The following is a 20,361-nucleotide window of genomic DNA, read 5'->3' on the forward strand; positions in this document are numbered from 1 at the left end:
AGGATTTTCGCTTCCAATGGGGCTGAAAATGAATCGCGACTTGAATCCAAGAATGGAAAATGGTTGGGGGTGGATGAATCGAGCGAGAGAGGAGGAGTGAATAGCGTTTGATTTGGGCGATATAACCTAATTTTGAATGATGATGTATAAAATGACGGCGTTTTATCTATCAGAAACGACGTCGTTTTGAATTTTTCCGATGCCTGACACGTCGGAATTCAGGCATGCCACATAGGATTTTAAATTGCCGGAAATCACAGGGTCGGGTCGGGTTGGGAAATACCAGACAAAAAGTAAAGTTCGTGACTTTATACGCCAAAAAAATGGCTCGTGGGAAAAACCGGAATTCGGACAAAGTTCATGACTTTTAAGGCAGTTATCCCTTAAAAAAAACATACGACTACTATATTGTAGTGAGTTTTATTGGATGGACTATTGAGTAATTATATCCCAAGCAGAATACATCGAACTGAACTAATAATTCTGTCGAGAGCCTAGGGCTTTTGGATGATTTTTTCCTAAATTGATCCTTGGTTATTCGAAAATCGGCAATGGGAGCAAGCAGGAAATTACAGGGCGAGATCGATCGGGTTCTGAAGAAGGTTCAAGAAGGTGTCGACGTGTTCGACAGCATTTGGAACAAGGTGCTTTTGCCGATTTGTTTCCGAACATAATTTTCTTTTGGATGTCAACTTTCATTGAATTTGTGCTCAGGTTTATGATACAGACAATGCGAATCAGAAGGAAAAATTCGAGGCCGACTTGAAAAAGGAGATTAAAAAGTTGCAGAGGTATAGAGACCAGATCAAGACATGGATTCAGTCCAGCGAGATCAAGGATAAGAAGGTATCATTGGTGGAGAATTGATTGCATTTCTCTTTTTGTCCTTTATTCACTCATTATTTTGGGAGTTTTAACACTGTTTTGTTTCCCTTTTTCAACTTTTATACCCGCTTTTGACTACTACAAGAACACGTTTTCACAGAATTCCCCGAAAATTTTCCTCCTTTTGAACTGATTTCAGTAATTTATTGTTTCCATAGTCTAGTCAATACAATTTTTCCTTGAAATGCTTAGTTCAAATAAAGATGATGGGCGTGTATTATATTTGAATAACAGTCTAGAAAAGAGATATTGCAATAAGCCAAATGGCTCTCAGAATCTTGATAGTTTGGGGCTTGCATTTCCAATAGACTTCTGCAGTTCTATCAAAATAACAATTGGAACTACTGTTGGTTGCTAACGTGAAAGTTGATGGACATGCATGATTTGTTTCTAGAAAAGAGAATAATGCGATAAACCAAATAGCTCTGAGAAACTTGAGTAGTTTGGGGCTTGCAAAATCACAATTGGAGCCACTGTTTGTTGCTGGCGTGCATGATACTCTAAACATTGGCCTACTTTCTGGACACAAAGATATCACATAAAGCTTGTTGGAAATTCTTCTACAGTTAGTTACTAAAGCAACTATAGTACTCCTCCGTCCCAGGGAAGATGACCATGACCGGTTCCTGCCTGGGATTTTATGCATACTAGTTTTAAAGAGTTTAAGAGAGAGGGAAAATATTGTTGGGTGTTTTAAAGTAGGAAAAATGAATAAAGTAAGGGAGAGAAAATATTGTTGAGTGTTTTAAAGTAGGGAATAAAAATAAAGTAAGAGAGAGAAAATGTTGTTGAGTGTTAAAAGTAGGAGGGAGGAATAAAGTAAGAGAGAGGAGAGGTAATTGCATATTTTAATTATTTTCTAAGGGGTCATCTTGGTTGGGACGGATGAAAAAGGAAAGTGAGTCATCTTCGGTGGGACGGAGGGAGTATTAGGTTAGCGCACCATAATCCACAAAAACTTACAGAAGATAACAAATGATGCTTTATTCCAATATATTGATTTGCAATATTTGTGGTTTCACAAAGAAGACAATTATTTGAGATATTGAATGCATTATAGTAATCTCACTTGATTTCTGATGCTTCTCATCTCAACCAACATTGAGAGTGTTGGATCAGATACATATATCGCTTGCTGGTGGCTTTTTGAAGCCCATTTGAACAACTCTACTAACTAATTAGTTATCTAGTGATCACTAATTCTGCTTTTACCAGTATTGAATCTATTGATGTTATGTTTTGTTGACATTACATGTTTCTCATATAATTGTTCTACTCAGTGTACTCAACTGTTTGGGCTTTACTATCTTATTCATTTTTGTTTCTATCCTCTGTGCATGCCTTTATCTTATTCATTTTTGTTTCTATCCTCTGTGCATGCCTTTGTGAATGTGCATGGTCATTGTATTCCTGTCGCATTCATATTTTATTTCTGGTTTTCTATTAGTTGAAATAATATTATCTCTGCTTTTTGTCCGATGTTGACAAGGGATTTTCTTCTGATACTTGTTGACATAGGTTAGTGCCTCTTATGAGCAGGCTCTGATGGATGCTCGAAAGCAAATTGAGCGTGAAATGGAACGATTTAAGATATGTGAAAAAGAAACAAAAACAAAAGCATTCTCAAAAGAAGGTCTTGGCCTACAACCTAAGACGGTAGGCATTGACTACTGTTAATCTCTTTTCTTTATCTGAAATAACATAACTGGAGGGGCACATGATAATTGAGGAAATGTGTTTTGTTAGAAAATGTAGTTAGAAAAACTGTCATAAGAATTGTAAGTAATTTTATTCTGAAATGAAGAATGCTAGAAAGGAAAAAATATTTCTTTGTATTATAAAATGGAGATTGTGGATATTATGAAGTACATGACTATTGCTATAAGAATGTGGAACTTGGAGCTATTTGCCATTTTCCCTTTCATTTACAGTACTCTGACATCTTTGGGGATGCCTCCATGTTGTTGTTGTTGTAGGATCCAAAGGAAAAAGCTAAATCTGAGACGAGAGATTGGTTGAATAACGTGGTATGCGCTTGGAACACTGTGCATTTCTTTTGTTTGAGCATTTAAAACTATCACTTTCATTAGACGAATTAGTTTTTTGCATGACATGTGATGTCTTCATCTATTCTTTACAGATACAACACGACATACAGTTTTGGTTTCCAGTATAGTTTTATACACATCAAAGCCATTCAAGACTGCATTCTCTTTACTTGCTCACACTTTAACTATAATTCACACTTGATGTTCCCTAATAGTATTACAACCTGCTGTTTGAGCTCAGACCTCGTTTATGAATGCATTTTAATGTTTTCGCTCCCATTTTCAAGGTCCGCATTGGCGCATATGTCGCAAAACCTAAATGAGTACTTAAAAGTTATGTTATGGAATTATTAATTATATTTACCTCTTAAGTAGTTCTCTGGAGTTAGCTATAGTCATATTGCTAATTTGAGAGTGTTTTATTACAGTACATTGCCATTTAGTTATGAAGCCTTATGTAATGGTAGAATGCAGGAGTTGTCATGTATCTCATGAGTATTGGCTTCATTTAGGTATGTTCTTAATGAGCTATAAATGATTTTGAAGATGATATCCTGTTAAATAGGTCAGTGAGCTGGAAAATCAAATTGATAGTTTTGAAGCTGAAATAGAAGGACTTACAGTTAAGAAAGGGAAGACAAGGCCAGTGAGACTGGTAAGAAAGGAAAGGGAATATATCTTAATTCTGTGCAATGAACTGTGCTTGAATAAATTTTTTTTTTGTAGACACATCTGGAGGAATCCATCACTCGGCATAAGGCTCATATTATGAAGCTGGAATTAATTCTAAGGCTCTTGGATAATGATGAATTGAGTCCGGAGGAAGTCAACGACGTGAAGGATTTCTTGGATGACTATGTTGAAAGAAATCAGGTCCTCCTCATCAAATGAGTATATTGTGTTTCACGTTTTAAGCTATTTCATGTTATGCTAGAAAGGTACTTATTTAGTTGATCACATGATATTTGTTTCTCATCTCCTTGTTGCTTATATTTGGTCTCATGTTTTCTACATGGCTGTTTAGTTATATATATTTTTATATACTCCCTCCATCCCATAATAGATGACACACTTGGGAAATGGCACGGGTTTTAGGAGATGCTTTGTGTGTTGGGTAGAGAGAGCAAAAAGTATATTTATATTAATGTGAGATGGAGTTTTTTCCAAAAAAGGAAATGTGACATCTTTTGTGGGACAAACTAAAAAGGAAAGTGTGACATCTATTATAGGACGGAGGGAGTATATATTAAGGGAGCTTGCCTTATGTTTCCTTTTGATGTATAACTGGCAGGAAGACTTTGACGAGTTTAGCGATGTTGATGAGCTTTACAGTTCCTTACCTCTAGACAAGGTGGAGTCTCTTGAAGATCTAGTTACAGGTCCTCCTAGTCTTGTTAAGGTAAATGCTTTCTGTTCCCACGAAGTTGATGACTTAACATTGAGAAAGATAAATTAGATTTTGAAGTTGTGCCCTTAATCTCAATTGAGTTTCTTGAACTGTAACTATAAGGGATATTTATCCTTTTCTTCTGAGATGAAATTGATAGATTGGAGCAGAAATCCGTATCATCTTTCATTTGTTATTGGCAGGGAGTTACTGCTTCCAGTGCAGTCATAACATTGAAAACTTCTCTGGCTGCAACACCTGTTCAAACTTCAGTATGTTCATATCCAAATCCTGCATCTTACACCACTCGTGTCCTTTCCACTTCTGTACTCTAGAAAAGAAATTATCATTTCTATATTGTGTTGTATTTCCATAGCTGCTATACCTGCTAAGCTACCTGCTTAGGAGCACTGTGCAGCAGAAGTTTTACCCATTTACTGATAAATTGCGGAACTTGTAGAGAATATATTCAAGGGAACTTATTCACGTGTTTCAAAGTTTTGTAATGAGGTGCCAGCGCAAATGTTTCACCCTCCATAATAATTAGTTTTTTCATCTAACTTGAAGTTGTACCTTTATCTGAGCTATTTAAATATTTGCTTCTTTTCTGCTATATTTTCTCCTAGCTAGTTATGTAGTAAATAATTGAAAAGTCATTACTATTCTTTTTGTTTAGAAATGGAGGATGTAGATATCTAATATCACCAATGAATGTCAAAATTAACATCTTAGTTGAGTAGTCTCTTGTGTTGTATTCATGCTAAGACCCTTTAACTATTTGTGGATGGAGTTGATGATTGTTTCTTCTGTCTGTGGTTTGACGAGAAATTTGGTGATGTTGGAACAGCTGGTAAAAGCTTTGTAATGTGTAATTGTCCTTCCTTCTAATAGACAAGTAAAGTTACATCCCCCCACCAACAAAAGAAAGAAAAAGAAATATAAAATGCCCTTGATGCTTACGTAGAATATAGATTGATTATCTGAATATATCTCATTTCACTGTATGAAGGAAAATCCATTTTCTATTTAGTTTGATCTTTCTTCGTCTATTCTCTTTTACTTGTTAGCCACAGTGTGGTGCAGGAGTTATTTGCTATTGCAGAGAGCATATTATGCTTTAAGCTTAAAGATTGGCCAGCAGGATTTTGATAATATTTTGAGACCCTTTTAACTTTTTCTATACTTTGATCTTTCTCTTTTTTACGTATGACTATGTGAAGTCATTTCAGTTGTTTTTATGTATTTATTCATGTAGTAGACATTACTGTCGTGGAATAATTTGATGATTCCCTTTCCAGGCAACAACCCCAGCTACCATCCAACAGGTTACTTCCACCCTCGACCTGCTTGATGAAACAGTTTTTCAGGATGATGCAGTTGCTAGAACCCCACCTTCTAAAGGTAGTGGCCTCAACTCTCCTGCACCACAAACACCACCAGCAGGTCTTGCAACTTCTGGCATCACAAGTAAGTTAACTGAACTTTGAATAGTCAATGAGATAATTTCTATTCCCTTACCTGGGTCCCTATTCTTGCTTTGGAATAATCAGGTGTTGTCGGTGTGTCATCTCCTGTGGCCGTGCCAAGTGCTACAAAAGAAGAGGATATTACGAATTTCCCTGGCCGTAGATCATCTCCAGCACTTGCTGAAACTGGATTAAGGGCTCTTGGCAGAGGTGGGTTGCCTGGTCAACCAGCTTCTAACATCCTTCCTAGTTCTGGCAACACGATTTCCAGCAATGGAGCCCTTGGTGCCGTTCCCTTGTTATCTGAAATGGGGAAAAGAAATATCTTGGGATCTGATGATCGACCTGGGAGTAGTGACATGGTGCAGGCTCTTGCATCTCCTTTAAGTAATCGCACAGTTATGCCCCAAACTGCAAAATCAAGTGATGGGCTTGGATCATCTGATCCCGGAAGTGTTATTGATTCTGCAGTTGGGGGCAGCAGAGTTTTCAGTTCTCCTGTTGTTCCTGGTATGCAATGGCGGCCCGGAAATTCCTTCCAAAACCAGAACGAACCAGTACGTTGCATTGTTCTGTTTCCATGTTCCTGGTGTTGAGTGATGCTCTTTTCAGCTCCTGCATACACATTAAACTATTAAATTCAAATGACAATCTTCTATCTTTCCTTTCCCTGTTGAATTTGCTCTCTTTGTTTATAGATTCCTAAGTTATTGAGGAATGGTTGACGTGCATCCACAAAATCAAGAAGAGAATATTTTTGGTCATATATGTTTTAGTGTTTGAGCTCCTATATTTTGTTAGAACTAAAATTTTCCAGCATCACATATGTGATCTAAGATCAGAACATTGTCAGGAATTTGGACTCATAAATGTTGGTGATATGAGTCAAATGACTGGTGGTGACAGGTGAATACAAAATATGAAAATAGCAAACCATAGGTTGAGTCAGGACTGACAATTGAACTCGATAAAGAATGATGTAATTTAGGAGAAGTGAGGTTAGCATGTAAATGCATTAATTCCAGATGGTGTTTGATATATTTAGTTATTCAAAGGTTGAACCAACTGACATCAATGCTTTGTGTCTCATTCTTTCTGTTTTTTATGGCATACAATAAAGTATTGACTAGGATTCTTATGCATGGTTCATATTGTCCAGTAATTCTTGAGCCACGATAATGACTTCAAACTCACACTTGGAGCAAGTTTCAAATAATTTTCTCTTACCGTATATTAAGTAGTTCTATCTCTTTACGGCCAGTTTCGTGGAAGAACTGAGATTGCACCTGATCAAAGGGAGAAGTATATACAACGATTTCAGCAGGTACAGCTGCATGGCCAGAATAATCTTCTGGGCATGCCTTCTATTTCTGGAGGAAAGCAGTACTCTGCACAACAGCAAAACATTCTCTTACAACAGGTGCTTTCTACTGTCTTTCGCCAAATATATTGTCTTCTACTTTTTTGCTAAAGCAGTGTTGGCTTGTGCATATGCCTGTCTACATATGGATCTTTCTAGGAAGTTTAATCATTTTGAGTGTAACAATGGTCTCTTATAGATTAGAACAATGTCATGCCATGATTTCTTGCACTGACAACTCTCTCTCTAGGGATGTCAATCGGGCCAACCCGTTCGGGTTCGGGCCAACCCGTTCGGGTTGTCGGGCCATTCGGGTACGGGCTATTCGGGTTATGATTTTTTCGGGTTATAAAAGTTCGACCCTAACCCTAACCCTTCGGGTTTCGGGCTAACCCACCGGGTTATTCGGGCTAATGCGTATTTTTAATTCTTTTAATATTTTCAAAAAATAATACTATTTTAAATTTTCTTTAATTATATACATATTTTTAATTAATCATTCAACAATGAAATATATATTCTTAATTTTCTTTAATATTTTAAAAAAGATTAAGTTATTTAAATTTAAATAACTTATTCATTACATAATTATTTACAAAATATCTATAAATAGTATGTTTATGTTTATGTATTTAAAACATAAATCATCACTTTGTTTCAAAATTCAAACATAAATCAATTCGTAGAAAATTAAATAAATTTTTCATAACGTGAGAGGTGCATCGTAGATGTAACAAAAATATTTTGAATTATTAAAGAGTGAATTATCAAGATGCTAGCTAATTGGAGTAACTCTAAGTTTTCTTGAATTATGATTGGTCAAATTTAATTTATTCCAGCTGTAAATAAGTCAAATAATAATTTATCTTTGTTTTAAGAATCATCAAAGTATGCATAATTCAATGACGAAGCGGCGTCAAAATATATACGAGTATTTATGAATCCATGAACCACATGGTGATTTTTTTCGTGATCTTATATAGTCGGTTGACGTATTTGGATTTTGCATGGTTTTAGAGAGTTGTTTTGGATGATTTTGATTATATTTCTATATTTTGGTATGTTTGTTGAGAAATGATAGAAAATTGATTAGAAAATGTACACAAAATATGTGGATGTGCAGCAGCCTTGTTTGAGTCAATGTTTCTCGTGATTTTGAAGTCTGATAAACCTCTAATACATATCATTCTCTTCGTCTTCGAAAGAGCTTCGCGTGGATATATTACACGCCTCAATCGGAGCTTTGTAGAGAAAGTTATGACCGTTACAAAAACTGCTCGCTGTGCAGAAACCTTCAACCCGACGGGCCAACCCGTAACCCGAACGGGTCAGCCCGCCTAACCCGACAACCCGAATGAGTCAGCCCGAATGGCCCGATTTTAAATTCGGGCTGCGAAATTACAACCCTAACCCTGTATTTTTATCGGGTTATTCGGGCAGGCCCGCGGGTTCGGGTTACATTGACATCCCTATCTCTCTCTATCTAGAGACAGTTATCAATTAAAGCAAAATTCATGGTATGCAATCCTCTATGGATATTTACATATCTTTCATCACCATCCCTCATCTTTATCTTATGTTATAAAAAAATAATACTACTAAAGTTCAAATTTTGTCCCTTACATTTGCCCTAAAAACTTTTTGGTCTTGTACATTGTGTTACCATAAAGTGTTTTAGGGCAAATGTAAGGGACCAAATTTGGACTTCAGTCAATAAATAAAAGAGAAACGGAATTTTTTAGGAGTTTGCACCTTGTGAATTTACCACCAATAAATGATATGTATACTTGTTAATGTAGCTTAGTTAGTTACAGGTAGATTGTTGAAGAATTGATAAACTAATAGCTTGCATAAATCATTACACCTAATGAAGCTAATCATGTTTTCTATCTTTATAGGAGATGGTTTTTTCAGCTGTACTACTTAATTTGTCTATTGCATGTTGCATATGATTCCCTATCGCCAAAACTCCGCAAGTTTGCATAAAACCACGTTTCTTCGTGTCTTTTATATTTTATTTAATCTTAATGGTTGTTATTCATTCATAAGTAAGACCTCGTGTGCAATGTACATATCCATGGACTCCACCACAGGGACCTATATGCTAGAGCAACTGAAGCTTAATATTGCTGAATGGAAGTGTATTATTAATTCAAACATACTATTATGGATGAAACAACTTTTATTTACACTTTTGACTGTATCTGTTAAAATTATCTGTTCAATGCACTTATTCAGTTAATTGCAACTTGTTTTCCCTTTCCTTTTTTTCTCAGTTCAATGCTCAAAGCTCATCCATCACACCTCAACTAGGGTTGGGGGTTGGGGTCCAGGCTTCAGGTATTAACAGTGTAACAACATCTGCTTCACTGCAGCCACAGCCTAGTGCAATCCACCAACCTGCTAATCAGCAGACAATCATATCTTCAACACCTAAGGATGCAGGTAGTCAGTAGTCTTACTCAAAAATCATGTTCTTTAGTCTCTGTCTCTAAGTCTGACACTATACTATACATAAGACACTTATATACTGGATAATGAAATATTTTAAGCTGGGTTTCATTGCCATGTTTTTAAAAGAAACTAAATCAGTAGGGCGGCACAGGAGGGTGAATAAACAAGTGAACAGATAGGGATGTCGTAGGGTCAAATTTTAATAAATAGGTAGGATTTTGGGAAAATGGGCCAGGTCATTTGGGCAATCGGGCAAATTTTAGGGTTGATGGGCCATGTTTAGGACTAAGCCAGTCAAAAAATGCTGCCATGAATGTGGCAGCTGCCATTAAAATCTGCCAAAAAATCATCATGGAGATGATATTTTTTCAAAATCCCGCTACGGAGAAGCGCCATGGCTGTGCCGTGAAAGATTTTTAATAACATTGACAGGATCTGCAGCTATAAAGCTCACTTTTGGATATTTTGATTTCATATTTTAGAACCACAAGCAAAATTTAACCCATAATAGTTTCCACAAGGCATATCATCTTATTCTGGTAGCCTAATTTTAATGGTGAGATCTTTTCATATCTCTACAGAAAATGTCCTTAACAAAGTTGAGGAAATGCAGCAGCAACAGTCCCTCACGGAAGATTCTTCTGCAGATTCTGCTGTCAACTCTGGGCTAGGAAAAACTCTTGTTGCAGAGGATGAACTGAAATCTCCTTACGCTTTAGATGCTGCAGTATGTGGAACTTTTTTGTTATTTTGAAAATATGTTAGTGAATCTGTTCAAGTAATGTTTGATAAAAATTATATTTTGCTTGTTTGAAAAATAGGATTTGAGTACAAGTGATAGAGCTTCTGCATTTTCAACTCTGAATACTTGAACAATTCCTGATTTTTGTAGTGAGTTCCATAGGTTGTAATAGAACTTCATATTTATCATAAAACAATTTTGCAATTTCTTACTAGCAGGCTGCAGTTGCCTCTGGTTCTATTGCTGAGCCTTCTCAAGTAATACGGGAGATAGATCTATCTCCAGGACAGCCTTTACAATCAGCTTCATCTTCTGGAAGTCTCGGTGTTATTGGTCGAAGAAGTGTGTCTGACCTTGGTATTATTGGGGATAACATTAGTGCATCAACTCCAATTTCTGGGGGAATGCATGATCAGTCGTATAATTTGCAGATGCTTGAGGCTGCTTATTATAGACTTCCTCAGCCCAAGGATTCAGAACGTGCTAAGACCTATACTCCAGTACGTAACTATTTTCGCTCTCTTTCTTTTGATCTCTTTCTCTGTTGATAACTGGCCCCACTTCCTGCTTCTGGTATGTTCAGAGACATCCTGCTGCAACTCCTTCGAGCTATCCTCAAGTACAAGCCCCTATTGTTAATAATCCTGCCTTTTGGGAACGTCTTGGTGCAGATACTTATGGCACTGATACCCTGTTCTTCTCATTTTACTACCAGCAGGTGTCAAGTCTTACTTTTTGCTTACATGCCATGTTCCTTATGTTCTTGTTCTTGGTCTGATGCTATTGATATATGCAGAATACCTATCAGCAATACTTGGCTGCTAGGGAACTAAAAAAACAATCTTGGAGATACCACAGGAAATACAACACATGGTTCCAACGGCATGAGGAGCCAAAAGTTGCTACAGATGATTTTGAACAGGGGACATATGTGTATTTTGACTTCCATATTGCCAGTGATGAACATGGATGGTATGGGCTATTATTATTGTTGTGGTGGTTCTGTGTTGATACTGTTATTTTATTCTTTTGTTACACTTTCTGCTCACTGTATAATTTAGTATATTTTCATGTCTATTTCAATTTAGAGTTACTGATGACTCCCTCATAGTCTTATTTACACTGTTATTTGTTACATTTACTTGTCCTTTATCATTTTCTATTTTTCATTGAATTCTGACTACCTGCAAACATGCATATTCTTCCTGTAGTTGTAGAATCATCACTTTCTTTTTTTGCACTTTATTCTAGTTCTTTAGCAGTAGGTTTTGAAAATTTTGGTGCTTTAGGAAGTCAGTTTTCATTTTGGATAGCTATAATGTTTAGCAATCAAGCTTTGTGGGATTCATATGTGATGTCTTCTCCTTAATGAGTCTGTAGTGTGATATTGGCACGTTTACTTTTTTGTCGTCCCATAAATTTCAACATCAACATTTGGCTGCATTGTTGATTCAGTTAGAGAACTAAAAGGTTGTTAGAATACTGAGAAATGCCTTTACTGCCCAGCATAGCTGAGAAGTGTGATTGTAGTTATCGTTGTGAGATAATCTTACAACTAACATTCTAGTATTTCTATTTAGGCGCCTAGATTTATCTGAACTTATCTGCATATTTGGTGTTTATCAGTGTACCCCCTCTTGTAGCCTATATTAACTGATGTTCTTTTCATTTTTCAATACTCAGGTGTCAAAGAATTAAGACGGAGTTCACTTTCGAGTACAGTTATCTAGAGGATGATTTAATAATATAGTCCCGGATATCATTTCGTATTATCTTGACCACCAGAGAGTAGCTCTCCGTTGATGTTTCGTTCAGTTGAAATGTAAAAATAGAATATGTGATTCTGCAGTTAGAATATGTATCTGGTGCCGAGCTGCGTGCAGAACACACAAAAGTTGGACTCTCTTGTCATGAACTTGGTACAAATGAAATTAGAATTTCTTCCCGATTTAATGATAAAAATGATTTTGCTGTTCATACCTTGACATTTATATTTCTTGAATAATAGGGAGGCTGGAAAAGCATCTTCCTAGTTCATGTTCAACTGCTTGTATGTGTCTATTTTCACATTTGGTTGAGTTGGTGGGGCAACAGGCAGATTTTGATTTTCAGCCGAGTTCGAGATCCTTATTACTACCTCCGTTCCATTATAAGCAACTTGTATTTCTGTTTTTGTGATGTTACCATATCCTTTTTTGGCAAAATATATGTTAATTACTCTTTTCTATTATTCCCTCCGTACCATAATAGATGTCACATTCCTATTTTAATTTATCCCACAAAAGATGTTACATTTACTTTTTTAGAAAAAGCTCTCTCACATTAATATATACTCCCTCCGTCCCTAAAGATTTGTACTTTGGGTACGGCACGGGTTTTAATGCAAAAATGGTAACGTAAGAGAGAGGTAGAGATAAAAAATAATTAAAATATTGTTAGTGGAGAATGAGACCACTACATTAGAGAGAAAAAATTTTCAAAATTGGAAAATGTATAATCTTGTAGGACATACTAAAAAGGAAAAAGTGAATATTCTTATGAGACGGAGGGAGTATATATTTTCTTTCTACGTAACACATAAAATAACATCTCCTAAAATCTTGTGTCACTTCCCAAGTTTGCCATCTAAATATCATTTTCTTAAATCTTGTGCCTAAAGGTAATGATTTGATGAGACGAGTATTATTTTATTTTTCCAACTTTTCTTGATGAGGTATTTTTAAAATATTGGATATTCTTATGAATTGAAATTTGGCTTTGACATTATTCATCATGTTTTATACTTCTTCCGTTCTATAATAGTAGAGTCATTTTTTTAGAAAATGATAATAAATAATTAAAGTGAATAGAGAGTAAAACAAGAGAGAGAATAATATAGAGAAGTTATTGTCTACATTATTCCTTTTTTTCTTTTTTACTTTACCCTTTCTTCACAATATAGAGAAGAATCTTGTCTACATTAGAGCATCCACATCCGTGCTCTTGCCAACGAGCACGGATGTGGTCCCGGACCCACTTTTTCTGCCTGCTCTTAGGCAAAAGCACAACACCCACATCCGTGCTCTTCTGCAAGGACTCGCACAAGGGTCCCACCATTCCATTATACAATTTAAATAAAAACATTTTCACAAAATTAAAATACATTAAAAATACCCGGAATAATATTACAAAATACATTAAAAATTACAAATTACATAATTAAAATCCTAAAAAATAAAAATTACATAATTAAAATCATAAAAAAAAAATTACATAATTAAACTCCTAATCAATAAAAAATACATAATTCAACTCCTAAAATAAAAAAAAACAGGCCGAATTTCGCCCAAATGTGTTTGATTAGGTCTTCTTGTAGCTCAACGTGGGTTCGGGTATCGCGCATTGTGTGCCTTGTTTCGATCCTCTCACCCACCGTCGTATGCACACCTCGGCGTGGGGGAGACCTCGCGCTTGAGCTTCCGGCTTCATCCTCGTCGTAAAAGCTAGCCGCCCTTCGTCCTTCATCGGCTATAATCATGTTGTGTAAGATAATACACATGTACATGATGTCAGCGATATTTTTCACATACCACAGCCGAGACGGGGCCTTCACAATGTTGAATCGGGCTTGAAGGACCCCAAAGGCTCTTTCGACGTCTTTCCGCGCGGACTCTTGACGCTGTGTAAAAAGAACCCGTCTCGGGTCTTGCGGGTTGCTGAGCGTCTTCACGAAAGTCGACCACCTTGGGTAGATACCATCGGCGAGATAGTAACCCATGTGGTATACATTTTCGTTGACGGTGAAGTCGATCGCCGGCTACACCATTCAACACATCATTGAAAAGGGGTGGAGAATAGAGCACGTTCAAGCCGTTGTTGGATCCGGCAACACTGAAATATGCATGCCAAATCCATAGGCGGTAGTCGGCGACCGCTTCAAGGATAAGTGTTGGGCCGCCGCCTTTGTGGCCGCTTAAGTGTTGCCCCCTCCAAGCAGTCGGGCAATTCTTCCACCTCCAATGCATGCAGTCAATGCTGCCAAGCATACCGGGAAAGTCATGGACTGTTTCGTGAAGACGAAGCAACCGTTGGCAATCATCGGTGGTGGGTGTCCGAAGGAATTCATCACCGAAAGCTGAACGAACGCCCTCGCAAAAATTTTTAAGACAAAGGATTCCAGTGGACTCACCGACATGCAAATACTTGTCGAAGAGGTCGGCCGTTTGCCCAATAGCGAGTTGTCGGATGGCACACGTACACTTCTGCAACGCCGAGAGACTTTGCCGACCGGCTGCATCTGGACCTGTTTGGAAGTATTCAACACGGGCGGACAATGTGTTGACAATACACATAAACAAGCACTTTGACATGCGAAAACGGTGCCTAAAGTAATTTTCCGAAAACCGTGGCTGGTCGGAAAAATAGTCGGCAACAAGCCTTTCGTGGGCTCCCTCCCGGTCACGATAAAAGTAGCGACGAGTTGATCTAGTTGGTTGAGGTTGAGGGGTTGGGGTATTCGCTGCGACATATGCTTCATAAGCGGCACGATGTTGTTCGTAGTATTCTTGTTCTTCGCGCTCCGCTTCCGCAATGAAATGAGTGAAATCCATTTGAGGTTTTGAGTGAGAGATGAATGTGTAGATAAGTTGTATGAAAAATATGAATGAGAGATGATTTGATGTGAAAAATTGATGATGAATGTGTGTATTTATAGATGATATTGGGGGAAAAATTTAAAAAAAATAGAAAAACGGGCAAAAAAACGGCCATTTTTTTGGGATTGTGAAAATATTTATTTTTTGGTATTATTTTTATTTTTAAAAAAATAAAAAAATAATTTTCCAACGGATATGCCGTTGGCCAATCAGAACGCTGCCACGTTGCCTGCTCGCTGGCACGGACGTGCTCGATGCATCGAGCAGCGTCGTGCCAGCGGCGCGAGCGCAGCGGCGGACAGCGTCTCCGTGCCGCTGGCACGGACGGACGGACGCGTCCTTGCTCGCCGATGTGGATGCTCTTAGTTTTATTTTTTTACTTTACTTTTTCTTCACTTATTTATTAGTATTTTTTTAAAACAAGTGCAGAAAATGAAATAACTTTACTATTATGGAACAAAGGGAGTTGTATTTATATTTAGATATACTCCTCTCATCCACCATTTAAAGAGTCCTTTTTCACTTGTCACAAGTTTTAAGAAATTGTTGGACTTTGTGAAGAAAAGTAAATGGAGAAAGTGAGTGGAATGTGAGACTCATTTAAAGTATATCGCTCCATCTATAAATGGTAATAAGGTTTCACATTTCACTAACTTATTCCACTCGCATTTTATTTAAAACTAATATATATAAGTGAAACTCATATTTTACTACCTGAATTGTGGGTTTACCTCGTCAATAGTCCTGGAATTTAAAAATAGCTATAGTAGTCCTTGAACTAAAGGTTTATTTCAAAATCGGTCCTTTTGGTATTTTTCCACCCAAAATTGCCCTTTTGGGTTGCTGAGCAATTTTGTCTTTTTACATTTTTAACTTTTTCAATATGATATTATTTCAATAATGTACTAAATCTGATATTATTTCAAAATTATCTTCTTACTCAATTTGTCATCCTTTACTTTGTTTATATATTTCAATATTATATTTAATTTTATAAAATTAAATTTAAAATTTAGATTTTTAAATATTATTTTTAATTAAAATTATTAATTTATATATTCTAGTATTATAAAAAAGTTTGTGTGAGCTAGCTGCATAGTTTTATTTCTATATATATAGTTGTGAGTCAAGAAAGAGTACATAAGTTAATAATTTTAATTAAAATAATTTATTGATAATTAAGAATCAGAATTTTAAGTTTAATTTTATAAAATAAAGTCTAATATTTAAAAAATGAAACACAATGAAGGATAGCAAAAAGGAAGAAGAAGATAATTTTGAAATAATATCGAATTTAGTATAACATTGAAATAATATCAGGTTGAAAAAGTTAAAATGTAAAAAGAGAAATCTCCCAGCAGCCCAAAAGGACATTTCGGGTCGAAAATTTTAATAGGACCGATTTTGAAATAAACCCTTAGTTTAGAGACTATTGTAGATATTTTTAAAGTCTAGGCACTATTGATAAGATAAATTCATAGTTCTATGACCAAAAATATAGTTCACTATTTTTTCAACCACTTTTTTCTTATTTTTTTTTAAAAATCGTGTTACCAAGAAATGAAAATGGACAAGGAGTACACACCATTTATTAATTTGACCAATTTGTGAGACAAACAAACATTAAATAAAAACATTAGGAATAGTCAAGCAAAGGAACCCTAAATTCTCGTCTTCTCCACCGCACTTCCTTTCAGCTCCCGTCTTTAGCCAATAATCAAAGAAAAGCAAAACTATTTCCCAATTTCGTATGTGTCCTTTTCTCCTTTGCTTTATTGCGTAGTTCTTCCCCTTTTTTTTAAATCTCTTTTTCTGTATTCTCCAATTCTCAGGCATCATTTCCACAAATTCATCTGACTACTCCAGAAGTTTTTCTGATCTGCCTTAATCACCAACATCTGACATCAATATACGAGGATGCAGTACACTTGTGGCAGAATTTGGTATTTGTTGTAGATTCAGAAGATCTAAGGTAAATACGGTATTATTAGTTTTAATTTTTTCACGAAGCGTACATAATTTAATGTTTTGATATAGCAAGTAATTTAATTTTTCATCCTCTTTTGGTAATAATGTAATTCAAGATGAGGGATTCATTATAGTGGAGTAATTTCTACCTTGTGTTTAAGGTGTATTTTCTGGATTCAGCTTCGTCTAACCAAACTTTGATTTCACTGGAAACGCCCCGGTGCTCTTGCTCTTGTTTGTCGCTGATTGGCTGAGATATTTGGATGCCAACAAATCACTTTCAAAAAAATTATGCATTTTACATATAACGAATTCATCCCTCTAGTTACGATAAGAACTGCTATCGGATTTTCATTTGGTATAGTATATGCAGAGTGTAATAATTCCACTCTCTTAACTAGGTTCATTTCAGTTAGTCCAATGAATGTTGAAGAAGTTACTGATTTTGTATCGAGCACAAACTAAACTACTCCGTAAGGAACAAGAATTTAATTGGATTGTTTTTTACCTGACTTTTATTCTGGAATTTGAATGTTGTAGCATGGGATGTATATATCTTAAGCTATGTATTCATATGTAGATATTTCAGTAAGATGATTTGATAGCTATTTAGCTATTTCCTTTTTTTAGGATGCTGAGTAGGCAAATATATTTGTAAATCTTGTAGACAACATTTGATGCTATCCAATGGAGGATGAGAAAGGTCTCGATCTGAGCTTGGGCCTTCCTTGTGGTGGAAATAATTCCTCACATAAAAGTAAACAGGGCAGCTCATCTGATGTCAAGTTAGATGAAGGTGATCGAGGTAGCAAATTGATCAATGAGTTCAAAAACTTTCTCGAAGGTGGAAATCAACCACAAGTTGGAGAGACCTTCGGTTACAACTTTTCTAAACCTTCTGCTGATTTAGAAACATCAAAGAACTCAAATACTGATGGATTGTGGCTACGAAGTGATAACAGGCCTACTGAAATTGATGAAAAGACTTCAGGTGCTGGGGAAAAGCGAAAAAACCGGTTTACTGAGACGAACCAACAGAAGAAGTACGATAGAGATACCAGCCAACCTGATTTGGCAGATAAAGGCAAGACATCACACATCTCCATAACCACTGATGAAGGATCAACTGCCGATAATGAAGATGTTGCAGATTCAGAAGTAGATGGTTCAACTTCAAGGCATGTTTCTCAGCATGATGATGTTCCAAAACGATTTGCATCCACTGGTGGTGTATCCATGGTTCAGAAGGACTCTCATGGATCTGGAGATTCAAGTGGTGTTGAAATTCTAGGACAGAAAAGGTTTACAATCTCTTCAGAAAAAGAATTTAATGCGATGAATATGTCCATGTCTTATGGTGCTGCACTCCCAGTTCCACCAGCAAACATACAGCCTGCTAAGGATTCTAATTCTAGTGGTACACCTAATCCGTCCAACTATCCAAAGCCTAGCATGATGCATTCGATGGCTACCACAAACATTGAGCGGCCAGGTGGCCATTCAGTTATGCCTGCTAATTTTCCTCTGATGTATGGGTATCCTCCTGTCCAGCTTCCTGTTCTAGACAGAGATAACTCTCGTGGCATTGTTTCTCATCATCAACAAATTAACCCTACTTATTCTGGAAGGAATCCGGTGAACCAAGATACTCAGAATGATGGCAGGAAGCTGACTCAAGGTATGTCATGCATTTTCTTTTATTTATCTATTTTCTATTGATACTTTGTAAGCCAATGGTATCTTTCAATTTATTCTCTACATATATATACTTTGCAAGTAAAACATACAACAAAATGAAGGCCTTTTCATAGTCTTTCAATGACTTTTTTACCAGTGGAACTATGTAGCATTGTTTACTTAGTGGTGAATAACGCTTAGCAACAGTAACTCTTTTATCAGTAAACTATTCAAACAAGGAAGGGAACTCTTTTTAATTGATTTTTCCATTTGGTCTCCACTTTTTAGTGCACTTCTATCTCTATCATCCTTTACAAAGGTAATTGCGTCTTCTTAACCCGCCAAGAGAGTTCTTTTACGAAGTTCCTGAATCCAAGAAATTCACTGGCTCCAGCTTGTAACATCTAATCATTTCCTTCAGTTAATTTTTTTTTTATTTTAGAATTCATTACCTAAAGAAGTTGCTTCTAGTGTTGTGACTTTTATGTAAAACAGAATCATTTTGGTGAGATACTTGCAGTAAGTTATGGAGTATCAAATAGGAGCTGTACCACATTCTCAACCTTGTTTAACAAGATCAGTCACTATTAATACACTAACTGTAGTGTCTACTCTAGTATGTAACACAATACTTTTTTTTTAAATACCAACACGAGCTCCTTGAATTATCTGAACATTTGTTGGTACACATCTAGGCCAAGATAGGGTGTATATCTATGGTACAATATGCAAGTATGATCTATGTATACACATGATATAGAGTCGTTGGAGAATTATTCTCAGATATGTGTGCAACTAGCTCAGTATGGAGTGTAATGCCTTGAACAAGTTTGACATGATCAAACTACAGAGCTGTGAGTTTACTTAAAATGTGTCAATTGTATACATGGAAAGTGGGGTTCCTAATGATTATTCTGCTCACTTTGCAGTTAATTCACACAAGTCATCTGAAACTACACAGAGTGATGTGAGGGCTGTAGAAGCTGGGAAAAGTTATGGAAAGCAGCAAGTTGGTGAAGAAGGCTCGTCCTCTCACACAGATGGTGATCTGAAAGGGAATCATGTAATTCATCAGTTAAAAGATGCGTCTAATCAGCCAAGAGCAGAATCACTTCCGTCTGAATTTCCAGCTATAAGGCCTGGTATCACTGCAGATCTCAAATTTGGGGGTTGTGGATCTTACCCTAATTTGCCATGGGTGTCTACTAACGGCTCAGGTCCAAATGGCCGAACAATATCAGGTGTAACATACAAGTATAGCCCCACTCAGATTAAGATAGTTTGCGCCTGCCATGGTTCTCACATGTCGCCTGATGAATTTATTCAACATGCTAATGAAGAAAACAATAGTGCAGATGCCGGCACTGGTTTACCTTCGTTATCAGGCAGCAATCCTGCAGCCTCGGCTCAAACTTGATGTTGGAAGTATAGCGCCTCAGATCATTAGGTTTTGACAGGTGAACGAATAATCCCGTTCTTGTCATGCTATTGACTATATCGGAGTGTGCATGTTGCTCATCTCATCTCTTCTACTGTACATCTGCGTCGTTCGTTCTTTAAAAAGTTTCTTTTTTATTTAGTGGTATGGTGTCTTGAGCCTTGACACATGCTATTGGCTTACAGTAATTTATTTTTCAGCAGTCAACTTTTGTAAGATATCAATAATTGTTAAACTTGTATGTCATTGAGTTGCCACTGAGATGATATTGTGATGTATTACTACATTCAAGCTTCTGTTTG

General features: G+C 36.5%; 2 protein-coding genes across 9 annotated transcripts; both read left to right on the forward strand.

The window, feature by feature from the left end:
- Positions 1-435: 435 nt before the first annotated feature.
- LOC121787228 (general negative regulator of transcription subunit 3-like) lies at positions 436-12,614 on the forward strand. Of its 6 annotated transcripts, XR_006047301.1 has the most exons (18): positions 436-644; positions 715-846; positions 2,404-2,541; positions 2,862-2,912; positions 3,499-3,588; positions 3,660-3,806; positions 4,225-4,332; positions 4,524-4,592; positions 5,619-5,787; positions 5,871-6,343; positions 7,048-7,206; positions 9,423-9,591; positions 10,182-10,327; positions 10,558-10,842; positions 10,926-11,060; positions 11,139-11,314; positions 12,026-12,261; positions 12,351-12,614. XR_006047301.1 is itself a non-coding variant. In XM_042185905.1 (17 exons), exons 1-17 carry the CDS (start codon positions 552-554, stop codon positions 12,090-12,092), a joined length of 2,607 nt encoding a protein of 868 aa, XP_042041839.1. In that variant the 5' UTR covers positions 436-551; the 3' UTR covers positions 12,093-12,319. The 6 variants fall into 6 exon arrangements, 5 of the variants coding, with proteins under 5 accessions (XP_042041839.1, XP_042041840.1, XP_042041841.1 ...); XM_042185905.1 differs by lacking the exon at positions 12,351-12,614 and having other exon boundaries at positions 12,026-12,319; XM_042185906.1 differs by lacking the exon at positions 12,351-12,614 and having other exon boundaries at positions 10,561-10,842; positions 12,026-12,319.
- Positions 12,615-16,593: 3,979 nt separating this feature from the next.
- On the forward strand, positions 16,594-20,350 carry LOC121787588 (ninja-family protein mc410-like). 3 transcript variants are annotated; one of them, XM_042186360.1, is made up of 4 exons: positions 16,594-16,724; positions 16,809-16,948; positions 17,612-18,622; positions 19,551-20,350. In XM_042186360.1, the coding sequence occupies exons 3-4, from the start codon at positions 17,632-17,634 to the stop codon at positions 20,036-20,038; spliced, it is 1,479 nt and encodes a 492-aa protein (XP_042042294.1). In that variant the 5' UTR covers positions 16,594-16,724; positions 16,809-16,948; positions 17,612-17,631; the 3' UTR covers positions 20,039-20,350. The 3 variants fall into 3 exon arrangements, with proteins under 3 accessions (XP_042042294.1, XP_042042295.1, XP_042042293.1); XM_042186361.1 differs by having other exon boundaries at positions 16,608-16,948; positions 17,575-18,622; XM_042186359.1 differs by having other exon boundaries at positions 16,609-16,948.
- Positions 20,351-20,361: the final 11 nt, after the last annotated feature.

This window comes from Salvia splendens, chromosome 22, assembly GCF_004379255.2.
Source record: "Salvia splendens isolate huo1 chromosome 22, SspV2, whole genome shotgun sequence".
Classification (NCBI taxonomy): Eukaryota; Viridiplantae; Streptophyta; class Magnoliopsida; order Lamiales; family Lamiaceae; genus Salvia; species Salvia splendens.